At 44.7% G+C, this 27,125-nt stretch overlaps 1 protein-coding gene across 1 annotated transcript in view; it reads left to right on the top strand.

Moving 5' to 3' along the window:
- The window catches only part of cpxm2 (carboxypeptidase X (M14 family), member 2), a 147,675-nt gene that overhangs the window by 61,593 nt on the left and 58,957 nt on the right, over nt 1-27,125 (top strand). Inside the window, exons 5-6 of the mRNA XM_068002317.1 lie at nt 12,247-12,331; nt 18,205-18,355. Coding sequence (XP_067858418.1) covers nt 12,247-12,331; nt 18,205-18,355 — 236 coding nt within the window. The remainder of the gene's footprint in view (nt 1-12,246; nt 12,332-18,204; nt 18,356-27,125) is intronic.

Genomic DNA, 27,125 nt, shown 5'->3' with positions numbered 1-27,125 from the left:
TTCGTAAAGGGGAGGGTCAGGAGAATTTCTATAAAGGGTTTCCCCAGCAACGGCCTGGCAAAACCTGTATTATTTAAAATACTCAGCAGAGTCTGTTTTAAGGGGTTTCCACCCTCAGTACATTGCTCAATATCTGGGGTAGCTTTTCTAGACCTCTCGCGGGTCTTTGGACAGGATACGAGAAAAGGCTTGTCTCACGTCTCACCTCTAACCTCTCACTCTCCATTTCAACCTTCCAAATACACAATCCCACACATTCTTCCTGCCTTATGTCTGCACCTATTTGAAAGCAGAACTCATCTCACAGTTTCTTACTTTCAACTAATTCTTCTCCTTCCTTTGAACTGTGGAACTCCTTACATCCTTCAGTCTTTCCTACCATCAAATATATTCAGGCTTTTAGAACCCAAGCTTGGTGTTACATGATCAGTTCTTCCTTCATTTATCTTTTTTAAAAAATTGTACATTTTGTATATTTGCTAATAATACACATGCCATCCTAGAAAACTAGCAAAACTTTGAAAGGTATCAAAAACAAAACTGGCAACTCAAACAACCAGCACCTCAAAAAATGCCCTGCATATAGTCCCATGATCAGCAACACAGCTTTATAATGACTGAATAAGTTAACTTCTATTTTAATTACTTGGGATTCCGGGATCTTTGCCAGTGTTTCGGTCATCTCTTCGCAATGTGCCACTTTTTTGTGAAAGCTGAAACTCAAAGACCTTGCCCATGACTTGTGAAAACATATGCAGTGCAGTGGGATGAGGCTTGTCATAACATAAACTGCAGACATATACAATATTCCATCATTTGTATTACAGTGAAAAACGAACGCACACAAAGGTGCATTTTTGAAATTCCAGAATTAGACATTTCTTAGCGGAGTTGCGAGCACTGATTTATTTCCTAGGGGCAGGGTGGGAGTGGGGGGGGGGGTGGGATCTGGAGGTATTACTTCCCCCCCCTACTCAATTTAGATTTCTTTTTCCACTTTCTGATTCATTTTTCAGCATTTTAGAAAGGCAGGGGTAGATTTTTGTCTTCACTGCCTGGACATTAATCTGGGGAATGATTGCACACCTTTTAGAGAACCTGCCTGATCTTCATTCCATTCATTTCAATGGTTCTATCAAGGGCGGGCGATCTGCCCCCCTGATTACCACCCAGGCGGTGAAGACAGAAATTTACTCCACAGTAATTTTGCCTTTCAAGTAAAAATCAGGCAAGAGCCTCATGCAATAACGTTAATCGGGGTCAATGACGTCAATAGGACCCCAATGGTAATTTAACCGGGGCCTAAGCAGGGAAGTTGGCTGAAGGTGGTCTGCACTTGGTGACAGAAGAGGGCCGTGCAAGGAATGTGTAAAACTTTCCGTTATGGCGCCAGGAGGAGCAGGAGTGATAAGCCTTCTCTTAGTGCTAGCAAGCAGCCTCTGGACCGTCCAAACTCCCTGTCCCGCCAGCTGGCCAGCTGCCGTTTTCCACCCCTTTTGGGCAGGCAGCTGACTGGTGGCATGTCGATGAGACCTGGGAGTTAGGATAACCCGAGACAGAAATTTCTGACAGCAGGCCATGTGAAACCCGCTCAGGATAAAAACCCATCCCTCAGTCTCTACTGATACTGTCAGTGAAGGGAATACTAATTGTTTAGCATGTAACTTTCTGCAGTGGGTGGATGAAGGAAAAACAGTTCATTAAATAGTGCATTCACAGAAGGTCATGTAAGAAATTAAAATAATTGTGTAAAACCCCTATGGTTAGTGTAATCTCAGAGGCTAAATAATGCAGACTGTGTCGGAAGGTACGAGTAAACTTGTTGTTTTTCAGGTGTTGCAATGGAGGCCTGCTTCTTAACCTTATTCTCTGAAGAATCTCATCAGTAGTACTCCAAATGTCTTTAAAAAGTTTAACTACAGTGATTACAGTGAAGACAATTGCCCCTTCAATATTTCAAAAAGCATTAAAAGAACAGCCTTACTTGGTGGAGGCTGGCTTGAGAATGCTAAGAAAAAAAAATTCTAGATGCTGTCTGCCCTGCAGTCACTTCAGATATTGTCAGACTGTAGCACACTGTCTCTATCTGTATTATTCAGATTATTCCTAAAACACTTTTTTGCTCCATCAGAGATGCACTTTACCTGCATTATTAGTAATAGGTACTATTTCAGGTCAAATACGATTATTTAAATCACATTTTATGTTGGTTTAAAAACACCATTCTATCAATGTCTAAAGGTTTCTTGTAGTTTCTAAGAGCACTTTGGTAGATGCTGTTATAATACAACAACAACATTGTATTGCATTTATATAGCGCCTTTAATGTTGAAAAACATCCCACGGCACTTCATAGAAGCGTAACCAGACATAATTGATACTGAGCCAAAAGAGATATTAAAAAGGGGGACTAAAAGCAATAGTTTTAAGGAGGATCTTAAAGGAGGAGAGAGAGGTGGAAAGGCAGAGAGGTTTAGGGAGGGAATTCCAGAGCTTAGGGTCGGGATGGCTGAAGACACTGTCGCCAATGGTGGGGCGAAGAGAGTGGAAGATGCACAATAGACCAGAGTTGCACAAACGTAGAGTTCTCAGTTGTAGAGCTGGAGGAAGTTACAGAGATAAGGAGGGGTGAAGCCATGAAGAGATTTGAACATGAGGATGAGAATTTTAAATTTGAGGCATTGGGTGAATGGGTGTTAATGTGGGTCAGCAAGCAAAGGGGTGATAGGTGAATGGGATTTGGTGCGGGCTAGGATACGGACAACTGAGTTTTGGATGAGCAGAGATTTATGGAAGGTGGAGGTGGGAGGCTGGCCAGGAGAGCTTTGGAGTAGTCAAGCTCATAAAGGCATGGATGAGGGTTTTCTGCAGTAGGTGAGCTAAGGCATGGGTGGAAATGGGCGAAGCTATGGAGGTGAAAGTAGGTAGTCTTTGTGATGAAGAAGATTTGGGGTCGGAAGCTCCACTCGGGGTCAACTAGGATGTCGAGGTTGCGAACAGTCGGCTTCTGTGGCTGACCTTTGTGGGACGGGGGCTGAAGACAATGGCCTTCCTATTGTTTAACTGGAGCTCATGTCGGACAAGTGGTCTGACAACACAGAGGCAGTGGAGCGGTCAAGAGAGGTGGTGGTGAGGTAGAGCTGGATTATGTCAGTGTACATGTGAAACCTGATGCCATGCCTTCGGATAATGTCACTGAGGGGCAGACTGTAGATAAGGAATAGAGGGGGCCAAGGATAAATCCTTGAGGGACTCCAGAGGTAATGGTACAGGGGGAGGATGAGAAGCCATTGCTGGAAATATTTTGGCTATGATTGGATAGGTAAGCGTCAAACCAAGCAATGGCAGTCCCACTCAGTTGAACAACGGAGGAGAGATGTTGGAGGAGGATGGTGTGGCCAAATATGCCAAAGGCTGCACAGAGGTAAAGAACGAAGGGGTGGGATAGGGTCCCATGGTCACAGTCACAGAAGATGTCATTTGTGAGTTTGATTAGGACCGTTTCAGTGCTTTGGCAGTGTAAGAAATCTGATTGGAGAAGTTAAAAAATGGAGTTATAGGAAAGATAAGCACAGACTTGGGAGGCAACAACATGTTCAAGGACTTTGGAGATGAAAGGGAGGTTGGAGATGGGGTGGTAGTATGCAAGGACAAAGGTTGGGATTTTGAGGAGGGGGTGATGATGACAGTTTTGAAGGGAAAAGGACAGTTCCTGAGGAGAGGGAACCATTTACAATGTCAGCAAGCATGGAGGCCAGGAAGGGAAGTTGGGTGATTAGTAGTTTATTTAGGAATGGGGTTGAAAGAGTGGGAGGTGGGTCTCATGGACAATTTGACTTTAGTGTAAATCGCATCTTATCAGCTCGGCCACCCGTTAAACATCTCTTCCCCATTTCCCTTTCCATTGGATGGTCTCAATCTTAGTGACAAAGAAGTCCATAAGCTGCTCACACTTTTTAGAGGTGAGGGCGGAGTGGGTGAGGAACAGGGTTAAGGAGACAGTTTGTAGTGGCAAAGAGAAGCCAGGGTTATCTTTGCATTCGAAGATGATTCTGCAGTAATTAACGGTTTTGGCAGAGGAGAGCAAGGCCCGATAGTGCTTGATGTGGTCCAGTCAGATCTGTTGATGGATGGCTCAACCAGTTGTACATCATATACGTTCAAGTCTGCGCCCCTTGGACTTGAGGGAGCAAATAATGAGGCTGTACCAGGAAGAATGACCAGGATTTTACTGGGAACAAGGCCTTTAAATGCAGAGGTGAGGGAGTGATTGAGCCGATCGACAGCTGCAGATGTATTGTGATGAATGGAAGGCCAAAGGCTAGACAGATGAAAGATTGAAAGTGTAGTTGTAAGTGGCTTGTGGGGGAGTTTTTTCCAGGAATGGTGTAGAAGGATGTGGTATTGGAAGGGGTGGGGGGATATGAATGGTGAAGGATACAAGGAAGTGATCAGAGAGAGCCTTGTCTGTGATCAAGACGATGGGCGTAGAGAGGCCACGGAAGATGGCAAGGTTGCTGGTGTGGCCATGAATAGAAGTAGAAGAGTTTATATGGAGGGAGAGGTTAAGGGAAGGCAATGAAATCAAAAGAGAGTGGGCAAGGTGAGTTGTGATGGAGATTGAAATCACCAAGGATGGGGGAATCTGTCAGTGCGGATGCTGAGAGGAAAGGAATAAGGATATCTTGGTGAGAAGCTTGGGGTGGGACTTTGGGAGGAGGTTGAGAACGAAGAATTTAAAGGAGAGGTGAGAGGGGTGGAACAAATTAGGTGCTCAAAGGAAGAGAAAGTGCCAGAGAAGTAGGGGTAGAGACCAAAGTGTGATTTGGTGATAAGGGCCATGCCACCACCATGGTGGTTTGGGCGGGGCAGGTGGTGGAAAGTATAGGCTTATTGGGTGATAGGAAAGGGAGGAGACAGGAGAGAAGGCCCCAAGCGGGGTCAAGAGAAGAGCAAAAAAGATAGAAATAATGGGCTCAGGTCCGGAGCGGAAGCCAAAATGCGCACACGGATGGACACAGTGGGAATTCAGGTTGCATAGACATGGCAAAGATTAGGATAGCTATGCCCTGGTTTAAAACAGAGGAGACAATATGAGAGAGTCCAGAGTTAAAGTCAGAGGTCCTGTGATGGGATTAAGTTGATTTATAGACAGGGTGGAGTCAGTTTGGAGCTTTGGCAAACTAATGTGTAGGTTCAGAAACAGTTGTAGAGGGCCCGTGAGTCCAGGAGCTGTTTATGGCGCACTGCAGGAGGTGTAAAATAAAATTTCTTGTTTTATTATTTTATTTAATTTAAATTTTTTCTCATGTTGCTTATTTCAATACAGTGTCCTTTAGCTTGAGAGGTGAGCACAGTATAAAAGGAGAGACCGAGAGCGGGAGGAGAGTCTGAGAGGTGAACGCAGTGTAAACCTAAGGCAAGTCATGGCAGCAGAGCTCGCACCCGTGATATGCTCCTCCTGCACTATGTGGGAAGTCATGGACACTACCAGTGTCCCTGGCGACCATGTGTGCAGGAAGTGTGTCCAGCTGCAGCTACTGACTGGCTAACTGCATTTCGGAGCTGGAGCTGCGGGTGGATTCGCTGTGGAGCATCCGTGATGCTGAGACTATCGTGGATAGCACGTTCAGTGAGGTGGTCACACCGCAGGTAAAGATTACGCAGGCAGAAAGGAAATGGGTGACCGCTAGGCAGAGTAAAAGGACGAGGCAGGTAGAGCAGGAGTCCCCTGGGGCCAGCTCACTCTCAAACAGATATACCGCTTTGGATACTGTTGGGGGAGATGGCTTATCAGGGGAAAGCAGCAAGAGCCATGTTCGTGACCCTACGGGTGGCTCTGCTGCACAGGAGGGGAGGAAGAAGAGTGGAAGGGCTATTGTGATAGGGGATTCAATTGTAAGGGGAACAGATAGGCGTTTCTGCAGCCGCAAACGTGACTCCAGGATGGTATGTTGCCTCCCTGGAGCTAGGGTGTCATGGAGCGGCTGCAGGGCATTCTGGAGGGGGGGTGAACAGCCAGTAGTCGTGGTCCATATCGGTACCAACGACGTAGGTTTAAAAAAAAGGGACGAGGTCCTGCAAGGTGAATTTAAGGAGTAAGGAGATAAATTAAAAAGCAGGACCTCAAAGGTAGAGATCTCAGGATTACTACCAGTGCCACGTGCTAGTGAGTATAGGAACAGGAGAATAGACCGGATGAATGCGTGGCTGCAGGGATGGTGGACAATGGAGGGATTTAGATTCCTGGGACATTGGGACTGGTTCTGGGGAAGGTGGGACCTGTACAAGCGTGACAGGTTACACCCGAGCAGGACCGGGACCAATGTCCTTGCGGGGGTGTTTGCTAGTGTTGATGGGGAAGGTTTAAACTAGTGGTAGGGGGATGGGAACCTGAGCGGGGAGTCAGAAGGGAGTAAAGTTGAGAGCAGCAAGAGAGGGGAAGACCCAGGGGAAATTTACAATACAAATAGTACAAACAGTTGTTCAAGAACAAGTGAAAGGGAAAAGCGTAGAGCAGCGGAAAGAAAGTGTACTTTAGGCACGACAGATAAAGTGAAAACTAGAAGGCGTAAAGTGATTAACCCAGCATCAAAGCTGAAGGTCAGGCTAGAGTGTGTGGCCCAACTAAGAGTTCTATACAAATGCACGGAGTATAAAGAATAAATTAAATGAACTACAGGTTCAAATTCAAATTGGAGGGTATGACATGATAACTATTACTGAGACATGGCTGCAGGATGGTCAGGATTGGGAACTAAATATATCTGGTTATAAGGTCTACAGGAGAGATAGGGAAAATTGAAGAGGGGGAGGAGTAGCCTTAGTGATTAGAGATGAAATCACTTCAATGATAAAGGAGGATATAACGTGGGGTAAGCAGCCAACAGAGACCTTATGGGTTGAATTGAGAAATAGGAAAGGATAAGACTATAGTGGGAGTTGTGTACAGGACCCCTGGCAGCAGCTCTGAAGTGCTAGATTGTATAAGAGCTAGATTGTATAAATGCAGAGATTAGACAAGCGTGTAACAAAGGCATAATGGTCTTAATGGGGGATTTTAACCTCCACATAGATTGGGAAAAGCAGACTAGCAACTGTCAGAAAGGTAGTGAATTTCTTGAGCGTGTCCGGGATAGTTTTCTACAGCAGTATGTCCTAGAGGCAACAAGGGGGCAAGCCATACTAGATTTAGTTAACGGCTTAACTGTGCGTGAACATCTATCCAGTAACGATCATAACATGATCAAGTTCAATGTAATGTTTGAAAGGGAAAAAAGTGAATCAGCTGCTGAGATTCTAGACTTGGGTAAGGCCGACTTCAATGGGATGAGACAGAGACTGTTCACAGTAAACTGGGCAAATCTGTTAATGGGTAAAACGACTGATGATCAGTGGGAAATGTTTAAAGACACATTTAACGTGATACAGAATCGGTTTATACCCCTGAGGGGCAAGAACTCTACTTGCCAAAAAAAAAAGCCATGGACAACTAAAGAGGTAAGGGTCAGTATAAGACATAAGGAAAGGGCATACAAAAAGGCAAAAAATGGCACAGATCCTGGCGAATGGGAAAGATACAAAGATCAACAAAGGGTCATAAAACGGATAGTAAGAGCTACGAAAAGAGAGTATGAAAAGAAACTCGCAAGGGATATCAAAACCAATACGAAGAACTTTTATAGTTATATTAGGAAAAAGAGGGTGGTCAGGAGCAGTGTTGGCCCCTTAAAAACGGAAATCCCATGAAAACTAATATTGAATCGGGACAGGGACTCAATAAAATTAACATAAGTAAAACAACAGTAATGAAGAAAATAATAGTACTAAAGAGTGACAAATTCCCAGGACCAGATGGTTTCCATCCCAGGGTTTTAAAGGAAGTAGGTGAGCACATTGTAGATGCCCTAACTATAATCTTTCAAAGTTCTCTAGATTCAGGAACTGTCCCTCTAGATTGGAAAATTGCACATGTCACTCTGCTTTTTAAGAAAGCAGAGAGAGGGAAACCAGGAAATTATAGAACAGTTAGCCTAACATCTGTTGTGGGGAAAATGCTGGAGTCTATAATTAAGGATAGGGTGACTGAACACTTTGAGAATTTTCAGTTAATCAGAGAGAGCCAGCATGGATTTATGAAAGGTAGGTCGTGCCTGACAAACCTGATTGAATTTTTTGAAGAGGTGACTAAAGTAGTGGACAGGAGAATGTCAATGGATGTTATTTATATGGACTTCCAGAAGGCATTTGATAAAGTCCCACATAAGAGACTGTTAGCTAAGATAGAAGCCCATGGAATCGAGGGAAAAGTACGGACTTGGTTAGGAAGTTGGCTGAGCGAAAGGCGACAGAGAGTAGGGATAATGGGAAGGTACTCACATTGGCAGGATGTGACTAGTGGTGTCCCACAGGGATCTGTCTTGGGGCCTCAATTATTCCCAATATTTATTAACGACTTAGATGAAGGCATAGAAAGTCTCATATCTAAGTTTGCCGATGACACAAAGATTGGTGGCATTGTAAGCGGTGTAGATGAAAACATAAAATTACAAAGGGATATTGATAGATTAGGTGAATGGGCAAAACTGTGGCAAATGGAATTCAATGTAGACAAATGTGAGGTCATCCACTTTGGATCAAAAAAGGATAGAACAGGGTACTTTCTAAATGGTAAAATGTTAAAAACAGTGGATGTCCAAAGGGACTTAGGGGTTCAGGTACATAGATCATTGAAGTGTCATGAACAGGTGCAAAAAATAATCAATAAGGCAAATGGAATGCTGGCCTTTATATCTCGAGGACTAGAGTAGAAGGGGGCAGAAGTTATGCTGCAGCTATACAAAACCCTGGTTAGACTGCACCTGGAGTACTGTGAGCAGTTCTGGGCACTGCACCTTCAGAAGGACATATTGGCCTTGGAGGGAGTGCAGCGTAGGTTTACTAGAATGATACCCGGACTTCAAGGGTTAAGTTACGAGGAGAGATTACACAAATTGGGGTTGTATTCTCTGGAGTTTCGCAGGTTAAGGGGTGATCTGATCGAAGTTTATAAGATATTAAGGGGAACAGATAGGGTGGATAGAGAGAAACTATTCCTGTTGGTTGGGGATTCTAGGAGTAGGGGGCACAGTCTAAAAATTAGAGCCAGACCTTTCAGGAGTGAGATTAGAAAACATTTCTGCACACAAAGGGTGGTAGAAGTTTGGAACTCTCTTCTGCACACGGCAATTGATACTAGCTCAATTGCTAAATTTAAATCTGAGATAGATAGCTTTTTGGCAACCAAAGGTATTAAGGGATATGGGCCAAATCTGTTATATGGCATTGGATCACAGATCAGCCATGATCTTATCAAATGGTGGAGCAGCCTCGAGGGGCTGAATGGCGTACTCCTGTTCCTATGTTCCTATGCTTTATATCTTAGTTTAAAGTCCTAGGAAAAGTGGATAGTTTACACAGCCTCTCTGTCTGACTTCACAGGTCTGCAGTAGACCTTTACATCTATTGGTAGAATATTGTTCCTGAGGGGATTGTGCACGGTTCAGCATTTAACTGAGAGCCAACAACATTTCAATTCTAAAAATTCCCTATAGGGGTTACAGAAGTGTAACAGTCTCCTTAGCATTGCAATTCATTACTCATTAACTTCAATTAGAAAGTAATTTGCATTGGAGGGTTTACATCGTATACTCAAGCAAGATGGCTGCTTGAGCCCTCGGGTCCTGAGAAGTTTCTCCTGCTTAATACATTTCCTGGCATTTGCCCCCAATATTCCTGGTGTTTTTATTTTAAATATATTGGAGCACAACCACAGAATGATTTCCTTATGTGCTTACTTAAATAAGGCAGCCTTGCTTTGATGAATAAAGGCTACATACCAATCATGGGGGTTGATTTTAACTTGTACTGCCTGGCGTTAACAGGACGGTGACTGGCCTCAAAATAGGGTTGTTAGCCTTACCACCCCGTTAAACCCTGCGATACTCCCGCTGCTATTTTGAAAGGAGCCTCTCTCTGGGTGCCCAAAGCGCCTGCCTATTCCGGGCAGTAGGACGCAAATTTGGGTCCTAGGAATTTGATTGGCATTTTGGAAATGGTCGGAGCTTGCACCAAGCACACTTCGATCAGTTCCACGGGTGATCGAGGAGAAGACGCCCAGCCCAAGTACATTTGATATTATTTTCATGGGGCTACGAGGAGCAGGAGGGCCCCACAAAAATAATCTGAGCCACTGTGGGAAACCCCTCTCCCTCTGCGATTGGGATCCCCCCACCCCACACTTACCTTTCTGCTGGCTGGGGTGGCTCGATATTGGGAGTCCTCAATCCGGCGAGTCCATTTATTGCCAAAGGAAAAATAAATGACATTTGTGTTTATCTACATTTAACCAGACCATCCCTTCTCTTGATTCACTCTTCCCCCTACTTAGGAATCCTTCCCTTCTCCTCCCTGTCTAAAAGAGATACTAGTCCCCTCCAACCACCTCCTACATTCCGCAGAGGCACTATTTCCATCAAAACCTCCCTGTTCACAGAGCACTCTTCATCTCCTCAGCAATCCACAGAGGCATTCTTCCCCTTTAATCCCCGACACATAGTGGTAGAAATTAGTCTGGGCCCACTTTCGATCCAAGGGACCTAAAGATCGCTAGAAATTGGTCCTTGCGCCTCATCTGAATAATTGGGGCAAGCTGCTGGTGCAGGCAAAACATCAGAGGGGTACTGACAGATAAATGTGTAATGGGGGGGTTGGGTTATGTGTAAGGTGTTAAGATAAATATGATTTGAGTCATGATTTGAAAATAGTAATGGCTGTGGCCTCTCATCGCTAACAGTGGACATGTTTCATTGCAGCTCTTAAGGTAATGTCTTATTTCACAGGAAATGACAAACATTAATTCTACCAGAAGATTATGGTCCATATTTTAAAGGCAGTTGACAGTACAAGGATACCACTAAATGAAAAGTACAGCAACTGATTGAACCTCCGTGTTATCAATTTACAAGCTGACAGTGATCCTTAGTCAGAGATATGGCCATGATTGGAGCTGTTGGAACCACAAACACATTAGTTGTGTGCAGATTAAATCATAAGCACAAACGTTTTCTGGTTTAGTTTCTTTATTCCTTTAATAATGTATATCCTTACATCCCCATGATTAAACTTTAAAGTTGTTGTCTCATTAATGGCATTTTTGGAAAGTCTTGAGAGCTTGCAGGGATGTAGCACTCGTATTACTGATCTGTCTGCGTACAGCTCTCTCTTTGCTGCTAAAAATCACTCCCAGGTGTGCTGCATGCCGATCTTGACTGCGATAGGCACCACCTTTAACTCAGCCTTACTTGAAATAATGGGCTCAAAATAATTCTTGGATGATGTGATGATTTCTTTGCAATTGCATCTCCACCAAGAAGTGGTATCAGATGTTTTTGCAAAGAACATGACTGAACATCTACTTTGAGTGGGATATATTTCAGTTAAAGTGGGTTTAATGACAATATCCATTATAGTTGCAATTTGTAGTGTATATTGGATAGTCTTTTGTAGCACCACAGTGGAAATTAGAGATATAGAAGACTTACCAAACTCAGTAACATTACAAGTGGATCCTGTTTCAACCTCCATTCTTAACTATTCCTTTAAGAAGATAACAGTGCTGTGTCAGGAAGCTGGAGGCTTAAATCATAATTAATTATAATGGTATATTAGGAGTTCTGACATATCTAGCAAAATGCATTTGAATTATATTCAAAGTACGTTTGCTTGTGTTGTATAATACCACTGTCAGCAACGCCTGCTCATCATGGTCTTGAAATCATACTGTGCCATAGCAGTGTATCAACGTTTAACAGTTAATGATTAAATAATACCCCTGATAAAATAAAAACGGATTTCATACAAATGTGTTAAATGTGCACAATTTCTGTGCAACTTTTTAGCAAAATAATTTTTCAAATGCAGCAAGTGTGTCTTTTAATGCAGTGTTTATTCTGGAAGCACAGGCATTTCCCCAACTCTGCACACAACAACTACTTGCATTTATATAACACGTTTAACCCAGTGCTGCAGGTTAACATAGTCTGAATATCTTCATTTTTGTTGGGACATTGTTGCCTCAGATATACTTATGAAAAGCCATTTTCCCTCTAAATTAAATGAATTATTTTTCAAGGAAAGAAAGACAAAAGTGGAAATATCGGGAAGCCTGAGACAAAATCATATTCACCAGGTCTTTTCTTATTGTAGGAGTGACTGGGTGACGTCGTACTGCGTTCTGTTGAGCAATGACAGCCACAGCTGGGTCACTGTCAAAAATGGATCAGATGATATGGTGAGCTCCTTGATATTTGTAATGATTTTATATGGTCCCTAACTAAAATAATGGATGGCAGAGATGGTTAACACATTCAAAGCATAAGTGTGAAACAAGGAACTGAATTTGGGCCAGTTTGCATTCAGAGCCACTTTTCACTTGGGAGGGGGCCGAACCAATACTGGAATGGTCTTCAGCACTGCGGTGGAGCTGAGAGGAGCACTCATGCACATTCAGGCCTGGTGCCGGCTGGGTTCTGTAGAGCCCAATTTTGCATTGAGCATCAAACAGGCGTTACGCCCCCCCTCCCCCATTTGCATATGCAAATACCTGTTTCAGGTCGGGGCCTCTTTTTCTGCCTTTACCAATATGGTGGCGCACTTCCACGCATGCTGAGCGTGCGGCCCTGCCACCATAATGGATGCTTAGGTGCCCATTTTGCTCATCGAATTTCTCCGCTCAGGATTTTGCCAGCATTCTTCAATAGTCGCTTTCGGATTTTGTAGAAAGTGAAGTGGCGTTTCCTTCTGTGACATTTTATTTTATTAAAAAAAGGTGTACTTGTCAGGTGCATAACACAAAAACCACTGATGCCCTCTTCTTACTTTCTTCAGAGTGGTAAAAATAAAATCTGTGAGTAAATTACATGCTGATGTGGCTTCCCTCACTTGGTATTACTTCACTTTTCATCTTGGGAAGAGAGCTGGCAAGAATAGTTACAACTACCACTGTTAGATAAAGTGCATTCCCACTGGATACAGTGCCTTATTATTTAAAAAAAAATCTTTTTAGCAATACTATGGGCTCAATTTTAAAAGAAAAGTCCGGGTGTATTGGGGGCGAGGGGGCAATGAAAATCGGCTTTTTGAGGAGCTGGCAGAAATCCCAGCTCCAAGACGCCAAAGAATGCGCACGACCCAGAGCCATCTGGGTGCGCGCGCCGTTCCCAAACCCAGAAGTCCCACTGGCAATTAAAGCCGGCGGGATGATATTTAAAGCACTAAGTCGCCTAGTTGAAGTAGTTTAAAAATGAATAAATGTAATTTACAATGAAGGCAAGCGACTTCAACACTGCCTCAATGTGTTTTCCGTGCTGTGTGAAACATGTCATTGGGAAGTCGTCTGGTTTCAGCCGGCAGCCATTTGGTTATTTAAATGCCTGGTTGACAGATGGGGATAAAAGGTGAGTTATTGCAGCAGGGCACTCAGTTCTCTCAGACAAACTTTTGGCTGGGAGATCTTTGTGTTTAGACTGAAAATTCTTGGTTTCCACTCAGAATTGTCCAACTTTTCAGACCTCCTCAAACTGACACCATCAGGATGGGGGGGTCCAATGGCTGCATTCACCAGTACATCTGAGGACGAGGAACATCACCATCCTCGCCAGGCACGACGTGTACTTCTGCCACTTGGAGCTCCACAACAAGTGCCTCTGGCACAGCACTAAGAGCACAGAGGGGAACAACAGAGGGAGCAACGTCACAGGAGGCACTATCCTCTTTAGAGGGTCTGCAGACTGAGGCTCAGCTTCCTGGACCTCTCTGAGGAGCAGCGCATACGGAGGCTGAGAGTGAATCGCCAGGTGGTCGCAGACATCTACAGCCTCCTTCACGCCGAGCTGCTCCCAGCTGGGCCTGGCGGCATCTCATTACCCGTCGCTGTTAAAGTGACCACTGCCCTCAACTTCTTCATCTCCGGATCATTCCAGGGTACCACCGGTTACATTGCCGGGGTCTCTCAGTCATCTGCACACAAGTGCATTAGGCAGTTCACTGACTGTTTGTTTCGCAGGGCCTCGCAATGAGTCAACTTCCCCATGGACAACCTCAGCCAGACGGAGCGGGCAGTGGGATTCCACTCTTTGGCTGGCTTCCCACGTGTACAGGGTGCAATCGATTGCACGCATGTAGCAATCGGAGCACCTCCACACGAGCCAGGACTGATCATCAACAGAAAGGGGTATCACTCCATCAACATTCAGCTCGTTTGTGACCATCGCAAACGATTTCTTCACGTGTGCGCCAGATTTCCTGGCAGCTGCCATGATTCGTTCATTCTGAGGAAATCCAACATCCCGGGCCTCTTCCATGCACCCTTACGGGCTGGCTCCTCGGGGACAAGGGATAACCCTGCACACATGGCTGATGACACTTCTGAGGAACCCCATCAGTGAGCAGCAGCGTTGATAGGACAACTACATCGCCACCGGGTCTGTAATTGAACTTGCGATAGGGCTGCTCAAGATGCAATTTCGGTGCCTCGATCGTTCCAGGGGAGCGCTTCAATACACACCAGCGAGAGTGGGTCGCATTATATTAGTGTGTTGTGTCCTGCACAACATGGTGCAACAAAGAGGGGTACCGATTGATGAGGCCTCATCCACCATCCACATTTGCCATCCACATTGAGGAGGAGGAGGATGAACCCATGGGCAGAGCAGCAGCTCACCTAGCTGCTCGTGAGACCAGGGAGTCACTCATATGTGAACGGTTCTCATAAGATCTGAAAGTGAGAAGAGTCCAGTCCTTAGACCACCTGGAAAGAGCAGCGCCAACACGGTGCCCCACAACCCCCACCCCCCCCAACTCACTGCACAAAACAGTCCTGCAACTACACATACACCCACTGTAAAGTCACCCACTAGGTGGCATCAAGTGTCGCCGTTTATGATGAAGCACATGAAAGGGCGCTATCACAAAAGGCGATCAAGAATGGGCAAGACATGGCAGTAGTGGTGAGAATGATAACATTTAATGTGACTAACAAAAACCAAATATAAATGAAAAACATGACAGTCTGTCAGACACCCTTGTGCATACCCTTCCTGATCACAAATCCCTAGGCTTTCTCTTCCTACTACTTCTACGTGGTGCATCCCGTCTGGCTGCAGCAGAGGTAGTGGCAGGTTGCTCACGTCCTTGGCTGGACTGCTTAGATGTTTTCGGTCTACGCCCTCTGGGTTTTGGAGCCCGTGAGGGCCCCTCCGAGGGGCAGACTCGGCCACCTGGAGAGGAGGCAGTATTGCGGGTACTGATTGAGAGGGGGGCAATGAGTGAGACATAAGAATGCTTTGAGTGGTGTCCCCTTTCACCATCATCCCTCTCCTGGACCAGGCCCACATCATTCCTACCATTCTGCTGGAGAACAGTTTGGAGGACATGTATGATGCCTTGGAAGCCCAGTTGTAAAGTTTCTGTCTGCCTGATAAGGCAGCAGAATGTTGTTCACCCTGACTCCAAACGGCCGTTGTCAGGGCCTGAATGGACTCATTTGTGAGCTATGCTTGAAGCTCAATGGAGGCTGCCATTCTCTCCATCTCAGACATTCCTGCACTTACCTGCGATACTATCTGACATTTCAGCAGTTACCTGCGACACTATTTCAGACAGTTCCTCATGTTCCTGCGACACTATCGTGGAGATTCCCACTCGTACCTGTGCCACCATTCCACTAATGCAGGAATTGGATTCTTCCTCTGCGCTATTGTGGAGAGTGTGCATGGCACCTGTTCCTGTACTTCGCAAATGTGCTGCTGTCCTTCGATCGTTCTCCTTTTAAAGGATGGCCCCCGGAGTTCAACATCTGCATCCAGCTGAGCAGAGCCTGGAGAGGAGTGCGCCCACGAATGCGGACTCTCCACAGCTGCCCCTGCCATTAGTGTCTGCTTGTGATTACTTGTGTGTGGTGACTCACCAGGTGCCAACCCAATTAACTGACTACTAGGACCCACCGAGGTGTGAGTATCTGCGCTGGTGGATGGCTCACTGAGATGTGACGGTGTGCCCTCAAAGGCCGGGAGCTGCTCTGAGGAATCGCCTTCTCCTGTCACTGTGGTTGTTGAAGGATCCGGAAGAGAACAGAAAGCAATATTAAGCATCATCACAGATGTGTCATGTTGCGATGAGTGTTCAACATGCCAATCATTGTTAACATCAATTCATGTGTGTGATGAATGTTAAAGTTGTGTCACCAGACCTTTGTGGGGTGCCAGTCTCACCATCCCTAAGGGACAGGCACTCGAGGGTGCAGCTGATCTCCAGGGCCGCCTCCTCCGCCTCTGTGAGGACCACTATTTGTTGTGGCCCCCTCCAGTCCTCGCCCTCTCGCGTGCATTTTGCGCTCTCTCCTCCTAGAAGTGGAGAAAGTACAGACGCGTGAGTGAGTGATGGTGATGTGGTCAGCTGATGAATGCCTTGCTTTGGGTGAGGTTGACTGTGAAAGAGGTGCATCAGAGGGTGAGTATCAGACAGAGACATCACATTGGATCAGGATTGGGGTGAGTGGTAGTGGTGGGGTCACAAATGGGGAGTGTTCAGGAAGTGAAGGTAAGTTGAGGATGATCCTTAAGTGGGTGTGAGGAGTGATGTGATGGAGTTGTCTTGGCAGTGCAGAATAAGTTTGGTGGTGGGGGTGGGGGGTTGATGTGCATCATGGAATGCAGGAGAATCAGTAAGTGTACTCACTTTTGCTGACCTAGTTAGGTCATTGAAACACTTCCTGCACTGGACCCAAGTGCGGGATATGTTGCTCCTGCTGGTGACCTCCTCTGCCACCTCGAGCCAGGCCTTCTTGGTGGCAGAGGCAGGGCACTTCTTCCTGTTGGCTGGGTAAAACAGTTCCCTCCTCCTCCTCACCTCGGCCAGCATCACTGAATTTTAGAGCAGCCTTGCCCCTGTGCTGCTCCATTGGGTCTTCTTGCTCTTTGCTCCAGCCATTAGAGCAATGGTCCTTTAAATCTAGATGCTCCAGTTGACAGCCTGTCATTCGGGTGCCCAGTCCGCCCACTGCGCAGCTTTCGGACGGCAAACCCGGAAACAAGATTAATGGCCACCAATTAAGTCGCGATCGCGTGGGGAACGGTAAGTTTTTATTATTCGGGTTTGCCGCGCGCCCATGCCCGCGCTGCCATCCCGCTGCCCTTTTAAAATCGAGCCCAATATGTTCAATTCTTGGCCCTTAATGTGCAGGAGTTCTGTTAGAAAATATAGATAATGTGCAGGTGATGCAGGGAGAAACTGTGTATCTATCATTGGCTGCACTGCTGTAATATAAAAGCACCTTACGTAACTGTAATAGCTTTAATTATTTTGGTACTATCAGTCCTATAAATACTTTATAAAAAAAGAGGTCTGTGTCTGATTTTTCCCCTCTTCTCCACTCCAGAAGAAAAAGGTCAAACTGAACATTTGTACCAAATGTCCGTTAGTTCAAACTAACTGCTAGAACCAAACTGGTCAGCTTGGTCTGAGGCATACCATTTTGAACATCCTTATTGAACAATTATCATCACAGACATTAATTGCGCAGTCTAGTGTCAACATAGATTTTAACTAAAAATTTGAACCACAGGTCTCAACACTTGTAAGCCTTTCTTAATGGAGGAGACAATAACACGGGTGTATCTATCCATAGTTATTATCTCTTTCTGTGGGATCAAGCCACCAATGGTTATGGTTACTGGTGACTTCATATAGTCACTATCTGGAATCAAGCACTTTTGAAGTGCTTTGGACAAAAATGCTGCTCTAAGAAAGGAAGATCTTTTTAGCAACAGTTTACCATTAAGCATCTGGTGAAGAAATACAAAACTGTCCATCATTTGCTGAGCCTGGGATGTTGGAGAATGCTTAGGACTGTGAGAAAGCTTTGACTAGCCCATCAGCACTCAGCCACCTGGATCAAATTCATGAAACGTAAGTCCTCTTTACAATTGCTTTTGGCTGCATACTGTTTTAGTATTAAAAAAAAGACCATTACATGGAGGGAATGACCTCCCCTCATCTGCATTTATCTTGTGGTTTGAAACACAAGTCTATTATAGACTTTGAAAATATTAAAACTTGTTTCATTGTACTGTATATATAGTTATTCATTGGATCTTTATTTTTCAGATATTTGAAGGGAACCAAGAGAAAGAGATTCCTGTGCTCAATGAGTTCCCCACTCCAGTGGTTGCTCGCTACATAAGAATAAACCCTCGGAGCTGGTATCTGGATGGTAACATTTGTATGAGAGTGGAGATTTTGGGCTGCCCCATGCCAGGTAAAATTTTGTCATAACATTCTACAGTATGATTGCTGAATCATGTATCCTTACAAATATTCTTGCTTTCAATTGATAATTCAGCTAATATTTTGATAAAGAGTAAAAAAAAATGCATTACATCATGAAACCTAGTCAAGTGCAATGCTTGGCAAACTAATGGACTGCATACTATGGTTGTTTATTGAAACTGTAGGGAATATTAACTACTGGTCTTGCAGCAGTTCTTGTACAGAGTGTTGTGTGGTCAGCAGACCCAAGACCCAAAAAAATGTTAGTATGCACGTACAGCAAGTGATTAGGAAGGCAAATAGAATGTCATTTATTGCAAGGGGAATGGAATATTAAAGTAGAGATGTTTTGCTACGGTTGTACAGGGCATTGGTGAGGCCACATCTAGAATACTGTGTGCAGTCTTGGTCTCCTTATTTAAGAAAGGACATAATTGCTTTGGAGGCGGTTCAGAGAAGGTTCACTTGACTGATTCCTGGGATGAGGGGGTTATCTTATGAGGAAAGGTTGGACACGTTGGGCCTGTATACACTGGAGTTTAGAAGAATGAGAGGTGATCTTATTGAAACATATAAGATCCTGAGGGGACTAGAAGGGGTAGTTGCTGGGAGAATGTTTCTCCTTGTGGGAGAGACTAGAACTAGGGGCCACAGTTTAAAAATAAGGGGTCTCCCATTTAAGATGGAGATGAGGAGAAATTTTTTCTCTGAGAGTCGTGAGACTGTGGAATTCCCTTCCCCAGAGAGCGGTGGAAGCAGGGTCATTGAATATTTTTAAGGCTGAGTTAGATGGATTCCTGATTAACAAGGGAGTCAAAGGTTATAGTAGGTAGACGGGAAAGTAGGGTTGAGGTCGCAATCAGATCAGCCATGATCTTATCAAATGGCAGAGCAGGCTCGATGGGCTGAATGGCCTACTCCTGCTCTTAATTCGTATGTTCTACTGCCAGTTCTCGTGTCACTCTCTGATTAGGGAAAACAGTTCTTGAACAAATGCATAGAGCTTCACCAACCAGCACTTGACTACCATTTAAACTTTAATGCTAGTAGTAAAAACATTGGAAATGATGTTTAAAAAATTCCCATACATGCTACACACTCCATAATGGACTATTGTTAAATCAAGCAGTCATGCACAGCTGCACAGATGAGGATAGTTAACTCCTTCACCAATACACATTCCAGTTGTTTTCACTTTCAGATAACTGCATAAAATGCAAGATCCATGAGGTCCCAATACCAGAGCTCAGCAGCTAAGGAAGGAAGTGAGCTGATCCTCCAGGCAGCAGGTTTTTTTCTCCTCCACCATGCTTCTACTCACTTGTGCCCTGTGTATCACTCAGTGCTGGTGCTTGCCGTGAGTGGAGCAGGTGTGACAATGTGCTAGCTTATTCCATTTGCATGGCAGGTTGGGTTGGTTCTTAATGGTGGCCTATAAAAACAGACAAGGAATATATACTGGAATGCTGGCTGTAAGATCCCTGTGCAAACTGAGCTTACATGACTAGTCATGTAGTGTCAATTTCACCAATGTTCGTTCCCCTTGCCTGCCTCCTATCCTCCACCATAATACCAACTTGTTCAAAGCTCAGCTGCCCGTATCCTATCCTGTTCTCCCACTTGCCCATAAATCATGTCTTTGCTGACCTACACTGGCTCCCTGTACCCCAATGCATTGAATTAAAAATCCTCATCCTTGTCTTTAAATCTCTTCATGGCCTTAGCCCCCACCTTGTCTTTGTAACCTCTTCCAACCTTACATCGCCTCGTGCACCCTTCATTGCTTCAACTGCACACCATTTGTCTTATCAGTGGTACCAAATCCTTGAGCTGCCTTAGCCCTACTCTCTAGAATTACTTCCTTGGACCCTTCCTCATCTCTCCAGCTTTATAACCCATCTGTTTGACCGAGCTTTCAGTCACCTCCTAACTCTTGCAAAGTGCCTCGGCATCTGTTTTTTTCCCCACCCTTTGTGAAATATATTGAGGTGTTTTCTATGTTAACGACGTTGTATAAATTCAAATTCTTTTTTTGTTGTACGCTGCGTTTGGTGTGAGTGGAGAAAGAATAACAGCAAAAGGTACTAGCCCTTTCTTTAAGGGAGACCTCTGGTTCACAATCTGCAAAGGAACCCAAGAGCTTAAAGTCATGTGGTGTGGTTTATTCCCTCCTGTGCTGCACTGCCTTTTTCCGCAAGTAGAGGAGTGGTGTTGAAATGCTGGAAGTGACACTGAAGTCCTCATCCTTCATTCCAGTGTGTGTGACTAATTAAGCGTGAATCATGAGGTTAGGTTTTGTTGGAAGCTTGCTCTATGAGTTCATCTTTCCTGATGCTAATGTGACAATAGTTCCAGTTTTAAGTTGCAGTTTGAAAGCTTGTCCTCCTGCAGTCTGGGTATGCACGTGAAGCTGGGAAATTGCTGTAAGGTTATCTGAGTGCTTTGCATGTGGCCTCAGTCAAGGTTAAGAGATTGAGAGGAAACTGTTTGCAACACGCATATAATCATTTTTCAACAAATAGCATTATCTTTGCCTCCTTCTTAGCTGTATAGCACTTCCCTGTCTCCCCCTCCCCCCACACTATAAATCTATGAGAGCCTGGCTGTAGATTCAATTCAGGCTGGGAAGTTGACTTCAGAAGATCCATCAGTGGGAGCATTTGCGATTTGCGTGAGCACAAAGCTCAAAGCATCTTGCCAACTCAGGACTGGGAACAAGAAACATGCCCTAAAATTTTCTATCTTTGATGGTTTCTAGCCAAATATGCTTGTTAACCTGAACCCAGTCTCCAGTGCAGCGTTAAATTGGCAGGCTCAGATGCTGATGTTGGAAATGGAAAATTCCACACTTGTGCAGTAGTGCTCCTTTGAAGTTTTAGTTAAAGCTGTTGGTGTGAAAAGTATTGGTAGCTTTAATCAAACCTCGCTGAGTTATTCTTCACAGCATGGCAGCCTTTGGTCTGAATACTTGGCAGAGGATTTTCTTTCACAAGCTATGAACTTTAAAGTAAAAGTAATAAAATCAGAGTATAAACTGTCAATTTTTTTTTATTATTCATTCATGGGGTGTGGGCGTCGCTGGCAAGGCCAGCATTTATTGCCTATCCCTAATTGCCCTTGAGAAGGTGGTGGTGAGCCGCCTTCTTGAACCGCTGCAGTCCGTATAGTGAAGGTTCTCCCACAGTGCTGTTAGGAAGGGAGTTCCAGGATTTTGACCCAGCGACGATGAAGGAACGGCGATATATTTCCAAGTCAGGATGGTGTATGACTTGGAGGGGAATGTGCAGGTGGTGGTGTTCCCATGTGCCTGCTGCTCTTGTCCTTCTAGGTGATAGAGGTCAAGGGTTTGGGAGGTGCTGTCGAAGAAGCCTTGGTGAGTTGCTGTAGTGCATCTTGTAGATGGTACACCATACAGCCACAGTGTGCCGGTGGTGGAGGGAGTGAATGTTTAAGTGGTGGATGGGGTGCCAATCAGGCAGGCTGCTTTGTCCTGGATGGTGTCAAGCTTCTTGAGTGTTGTTGGAGCTGCACTCATCCAGGCAAGTGGAGAATAATTTATCACACTCCTGACTTGTGCCTTGTAGATGGTGGAAAGGCTTTGGGGAGTCAGGAGGTGAGTCACTCACCACAGAGTTGCCAGTCTCTGACCTGCCCTTGTAGCCACAATATTTATGTGGCTGGTCCATTTAAGTTTCTGGTCAATGGTGACCCCCAGGATGTTGATAGTAGGGGATTCGGTGATGGTAATACCATTGAGTGTCAAGAGGAGGTGGTTAGATTCTCTCTTGTTAGAGATGGTCATTGCCTGGCACTTGTGTGGCGTGAATGTTACTTGCCACCTTTCAGCCCAAGCTTAGATGTTGTCCAGGTCTTGCTGCATGCGGGCACAGGCTGCTTCATTACCTGAGGAGTTGCGAATGGAACTGAACACTGCAATCATCAGCGAACATCCTCAATTCTGAGCTTAAGATGGAGGGAAGGTCATTGATGAAGCAGCTGAAGATGGTTGGGCCTAAGACACTGCCCTGAGGAACTCCTGCAGCAATGTCCTGGGGCTGAGATGATTGGCCTCCAATAACCACTATCATCTTCCTTTGTGCTAGATATGACTCCGGCCACTGGAGAGTTTTCCCCCTGATTCCCATTGACTTTAATTTTACTAGGACTCCCTGGTGCCATACTCGGTCAAATGCTGCCTTGATGTCGAGGGCAGTCGCTCTTACTTCACCTCTGAAATTCAGCTCTTTTGTCCATGTTTGGACCAAGGCTGTAATGAGGTCTGGAGCCAAGTGGTCCTGGCGGAACCCAAACTGAGCATTGGTGAGCAGGTTATTGGTGAGTAAGTGTCGCTTGATAGCACTGACGACGACACCTTCCATCACTTTGCTGATTGAGATTAGACTGAGGGGGCGGTAATTGACCAGATTGGATTTGTCCTGCTTTTTGTGGACAGGACATACCTGGGCAATTTTTCACATTGTCGGGTAGATACCAATGTTGTAGCTTGAACAGCTTGGCTAGAGGCGCAGCTAGTTCTGGAGCTCAAGTCTTCAGTACTACAGCCGGAATGTCGTCGTGGCCCATAGCCTTTGCTGTATCCAGTGCATTTAGCCATTTCTTGATATCACGTGGAGTGAATCGAATTGGCCGAAAACTGGCTTCTGTGATGGTGGGGATCTTGGGAGGAGGCCGAGATGGATCATGGTTACTGATTTTGAGCAATGTTTTAACGTCAGAGCTATTCCATAAGTAATTTTGTTAATTTATTATACTGTTGCGGGCATATATTTATATCGAATCATAGAATCATACAGAATAGAAGGAGACCATTCGGCCCATCATGCCTGTGCCAGCTCTTTGAAAGAGCTATCCAATTAGTCCCACTCCCCTGCTCTTTCCCCAGAGCCCTGCAATTTTTTCCTTTTATCCAACCCTTTTGAAAGTTAGTATTGAATGTGCTTCCACCATCCTTTCAAGCAGTGCATTCCAGATCATATCAACTCGCTACATTAAAAAAAAATGTCTCCTCATTCTCCTCTGGTTCTTTTACCAATTATCTTATATCGGTGTCCTCTGGCTACCAACCCTCCTGCCACTGGAAACAGTTTCTCTTTATTTGCTCTATCAAAACCCTTCATCATTTTGAACACCTCTATTAAACCTCCCCTTAACCTTCTCTGCTCTAAGGAGGACAATCCCAGCTTCTCTAGTCTTTCCACTAGATGTATGGAACATAGGAACAGGAGTAGGCCATTCAGCCCCTCGTGCCTGCTCCGCCATTTGATAAGATCATGGCTGATCTGTGATCTAGCTCCATATACCTGCCTTTGGCCCATATCCCTTAATACCTTTGGTTGCCAAAAAGCTATCTATCTCACTTTTAAATTTAGCAATAGAGCTAGTATCAATTGCCGTTTGCGGAAGAGAGTTCCAAACTTCTACCACCCTTTGTGTGTAGAAATGTTTTCTAATCTCACTCCTGAAAGGTCTGGCTCCAATTTTTAGACTGTGCCCCCTACTCCTAGAATCCCCAACCAGCGGAAATAGTTTCTCTCTATCCACCCTATCTGTTCTCCTTAATATCTTATAAACTTAGATCAGATCACCCCTTAACCTTCTAAACTCTGGAGAATACAACCCCAATTTGTGTAATCTCTCCTCGTAACTTAACCCTTGAAGTCCGGGTATCATTCTAGTAAACCTACGCTGCACTCCCTCCAAGGCCAATATGTCCTTCCGAAGGTGCGGTGCCCAGAACTGCTCACAGTACTCCAGGTGCGGTCTAACCAGGGTTTTGTATAGCTGCAGCATAATTTCTGCCCCCTTGTACTCCAGTCCTCTAGATATAAAGGCCAGCATTCCATTAGCCTTATTGATTATTTTCTGAGTGTGCATGTGTGTACATATACATAAATATATATATATATATATATATATCTCATACTTGCTGTCTCTATGTGACATATATATATATATCACATACAGGCAGCAAGTATGATCCAGTAGACACTGATTATCTCTGCATTTAAGTTACTGGGTATCAGAGACAGAATTTCATGTGAAGAGACTACCTGGGAGTCCCAAAGCAATGTGTGAAGCTTTGCTGCTGGCAGTCTGTGCAGACTTTTCAGATTTTTTCCGAATGCTGAGTTGTATCTTTTTGATCTGATATAAGAGGCTTATAATGTGGTGCTAGGGACACAGACTACCAATGCATAGGTCTCACAGAATCATTGACAATCTCAGAGCAAACTTGCTGGATTTGCAAAGGCTGGCTGTGGGGAAAATGCTAGAAAAGGTTTCTTGTCCGTGGCGGAATTATAGACCCAGTTTCCCATGGTTCCAGGCTTCTGCCACTGGAATAAGAGAGTCAGATTTAGTCATCTTAATGCCAGGAGTGAGCTCACAGATTCCATTCTCCCAGAATCCAACCCAAACAAGTGACAGTATAAAAGTAGCTTTAGACTGTACGGAGTACTGTGCAAGAGAAGGGTCTTCCCGGGAAATGTACATGTTGTACTTCTGACACAGCAGTGCCACTCTTTTAAGTTACTCTGCAGTCTGCATTTCTGACATCAATGAGTAGAGCTGAGCTTTCTTGAGGATTCCCACTCTCTACTAACTTTTCCAGCACTTATTTAGCCCTGCACAGGTCAGTGTATTGCCACAAATTGAATGATTGTAACTAAAATTATTTTACAACTCCTACAGAGCAGTGGTGGGTGTGCAACATCACAGTTCATCTCTCTCGATAGAGCTAATGACTGGCAATGCTGAAGAAAACATTATATTGTCTGCCCACTTCAAAGCACTTCACATAAAAACTAAAATAGCAGTAAAGTTATGCTACTTAAAGATTAGATATTTATCTTCTAATAATGAAGTAGAAAATTGAAAATACCAGGTTTCCCAGTACCCTGATAAATTATTATTAAAGGGGCCTGTTGCTTTCCTTTGTTTTCTTTCTCCACTTAAACACTGGGAAGACTGAAGCCATTGTCTTTGGTCCCCACCACAAACACCGTTCCCTCGCCATCAATTCCACTCCCCACCCCTCCGCCCACTATGTCAAGTTGAATCACCATGACATCGCCCATCTCTACCTCTGTCTCAGCCATTCCACTGCTAAAACTCTCATCCGTGCTTTTTTCACCTTCAGACTCGACTATTTCAATGCTCTCCTGGCCGGCCTCCCGTCCTCCACCCTGCATGAACTTGAGCTCCTCCAAAATTCTGCTGCCTATATCCTAACCCACTGGCTCATGGTTGACCAATGCATCCATTTTAAAATTCTCATCCTCATGTTCAGATACCTTCATGGCCTCACCCCTCCCCATCTCTGCACCCTCTGAGAATTCTGTGTTCCTCCAACTCTGGCCTCTTACACATCCCCCACTCCCTTTACCCAACCATTGGCAGCCGTGCCTTCAGCCATTTAGGCCCTAAGCTTTGGAATTCCCTCCCTAAACTCTGTACCTCTCCACCTCTCCTACTTTAAGACGCTCCTTAAAACCTGCCTTCTTGATTAAGCTTTTCATCACCCCTAGCCAGGGAGGGGGATGGAATCAGTACCAAGGATACAGTGTACGTATGGAAGCTGATCCCATATCTGTGGATGATGTCACCAAAGGTCAGCATGTAGATGAGAAAGAGGAGGGGACAAGAACAGGGGGTCTCTGGAGGTATCAGTTTGGGGGTGGGTAGAAAAGCCATTGCAGGAGATGTCCGACTGCGATCAGATGAGTAAGAGTGGAACCAAGCAAGAGCAATCCCATTGAACTGGACAGTGGAGGAGAGGCGTTGGAGAAGAATGGTGTGGTTGACCGTTTCGGAGGCTGCAGAGAAATTGAGGAGGATGAGGAGATATAACGCACCACATTCACAGTCACAGAGGATGCTACTTATGACTTTGATTAAGGCCATTTCAGTGTTGTGACAGGGACGGAAACCTAATTGAAGAGATTCAAACTGGGCATTGTTGAAAAGATGGTCAGGATTTGGGAGCGTAAGCAGCATAAAACCATTTCTGAATTCAAGGAAGACAATGTTGTAAATGTTGGATAAAATAAAAAGGAAGAGCTGCAAATACTGACAAACTAAAATAAAAACAGAAAATACTGGAAGTACAGAACAGGTTACTCAGCATCTGTAAAAACAAAAGACATGTTGTAATATTTCAGGTGTATATCCTTCATCTAACTGAAGACTAAGAGATAAACAGACATTTAATAAGGTTAGGAAAGTAGAGAGAATATGTGGGGGAGGGAAGGGAGAAAGAACCAACAGAAATTAGTTCTGTGGGTCAGGAACAAGCCAAAATAATTGGTTTGCTGGGACAGCTCTGTTTATGTATCTTGTAAACAATTTTACAACACCAAGTTATAGTCCAGCAATTTTATTTTAAATTCACAAGCTTTCAGAGACTTCCTCCTTCCTCAGGCAAACATTTACCTGAGGAAGGAGGAAGTCTCCGAAAGCTTGTGAATTTAAAATAAAATTGCTGGACTATAACTTGGTGTTGTAAAATTGTTTACAATTGTCAACCCCAGTCCATCACCGGCATCTCCACATCATATGTATCTTGTGGAAGAGATCAGTACAGTCTGGGAAATTATGCCGTGGTGTTCAATAGTGGGGTTATGGTCCAGAGGGAGATAGGAGGAGTGATCAGAGAGTTAGCATTCAGCCTCAGCTGGATAGAAGTCCTTATGGCATACAACAACAATACTTCCTTTGTAGGCATGTTTACTGATGAATGT

The sequence above is a fragment of the Heptranchias perlo genome, chromosome 21 (assembly GCF_035084215.1).
Source record: "Heptranchias perlo isolate sHepPer1 chromosome 21, sHepPer1.hap1, whole genome shotgun sequence".
Classification (NCBI taxonomy): domain Eukaryota; kingdom Metazoa; phylum Chordata; class Chondrichthyes; order Hexanchiformes; family Hexanchidae; genus Heptranchias; species Heptranchias perlo.
This window is presented reverse-complemented; position numbering and strand designations above follow the sequence as displayed.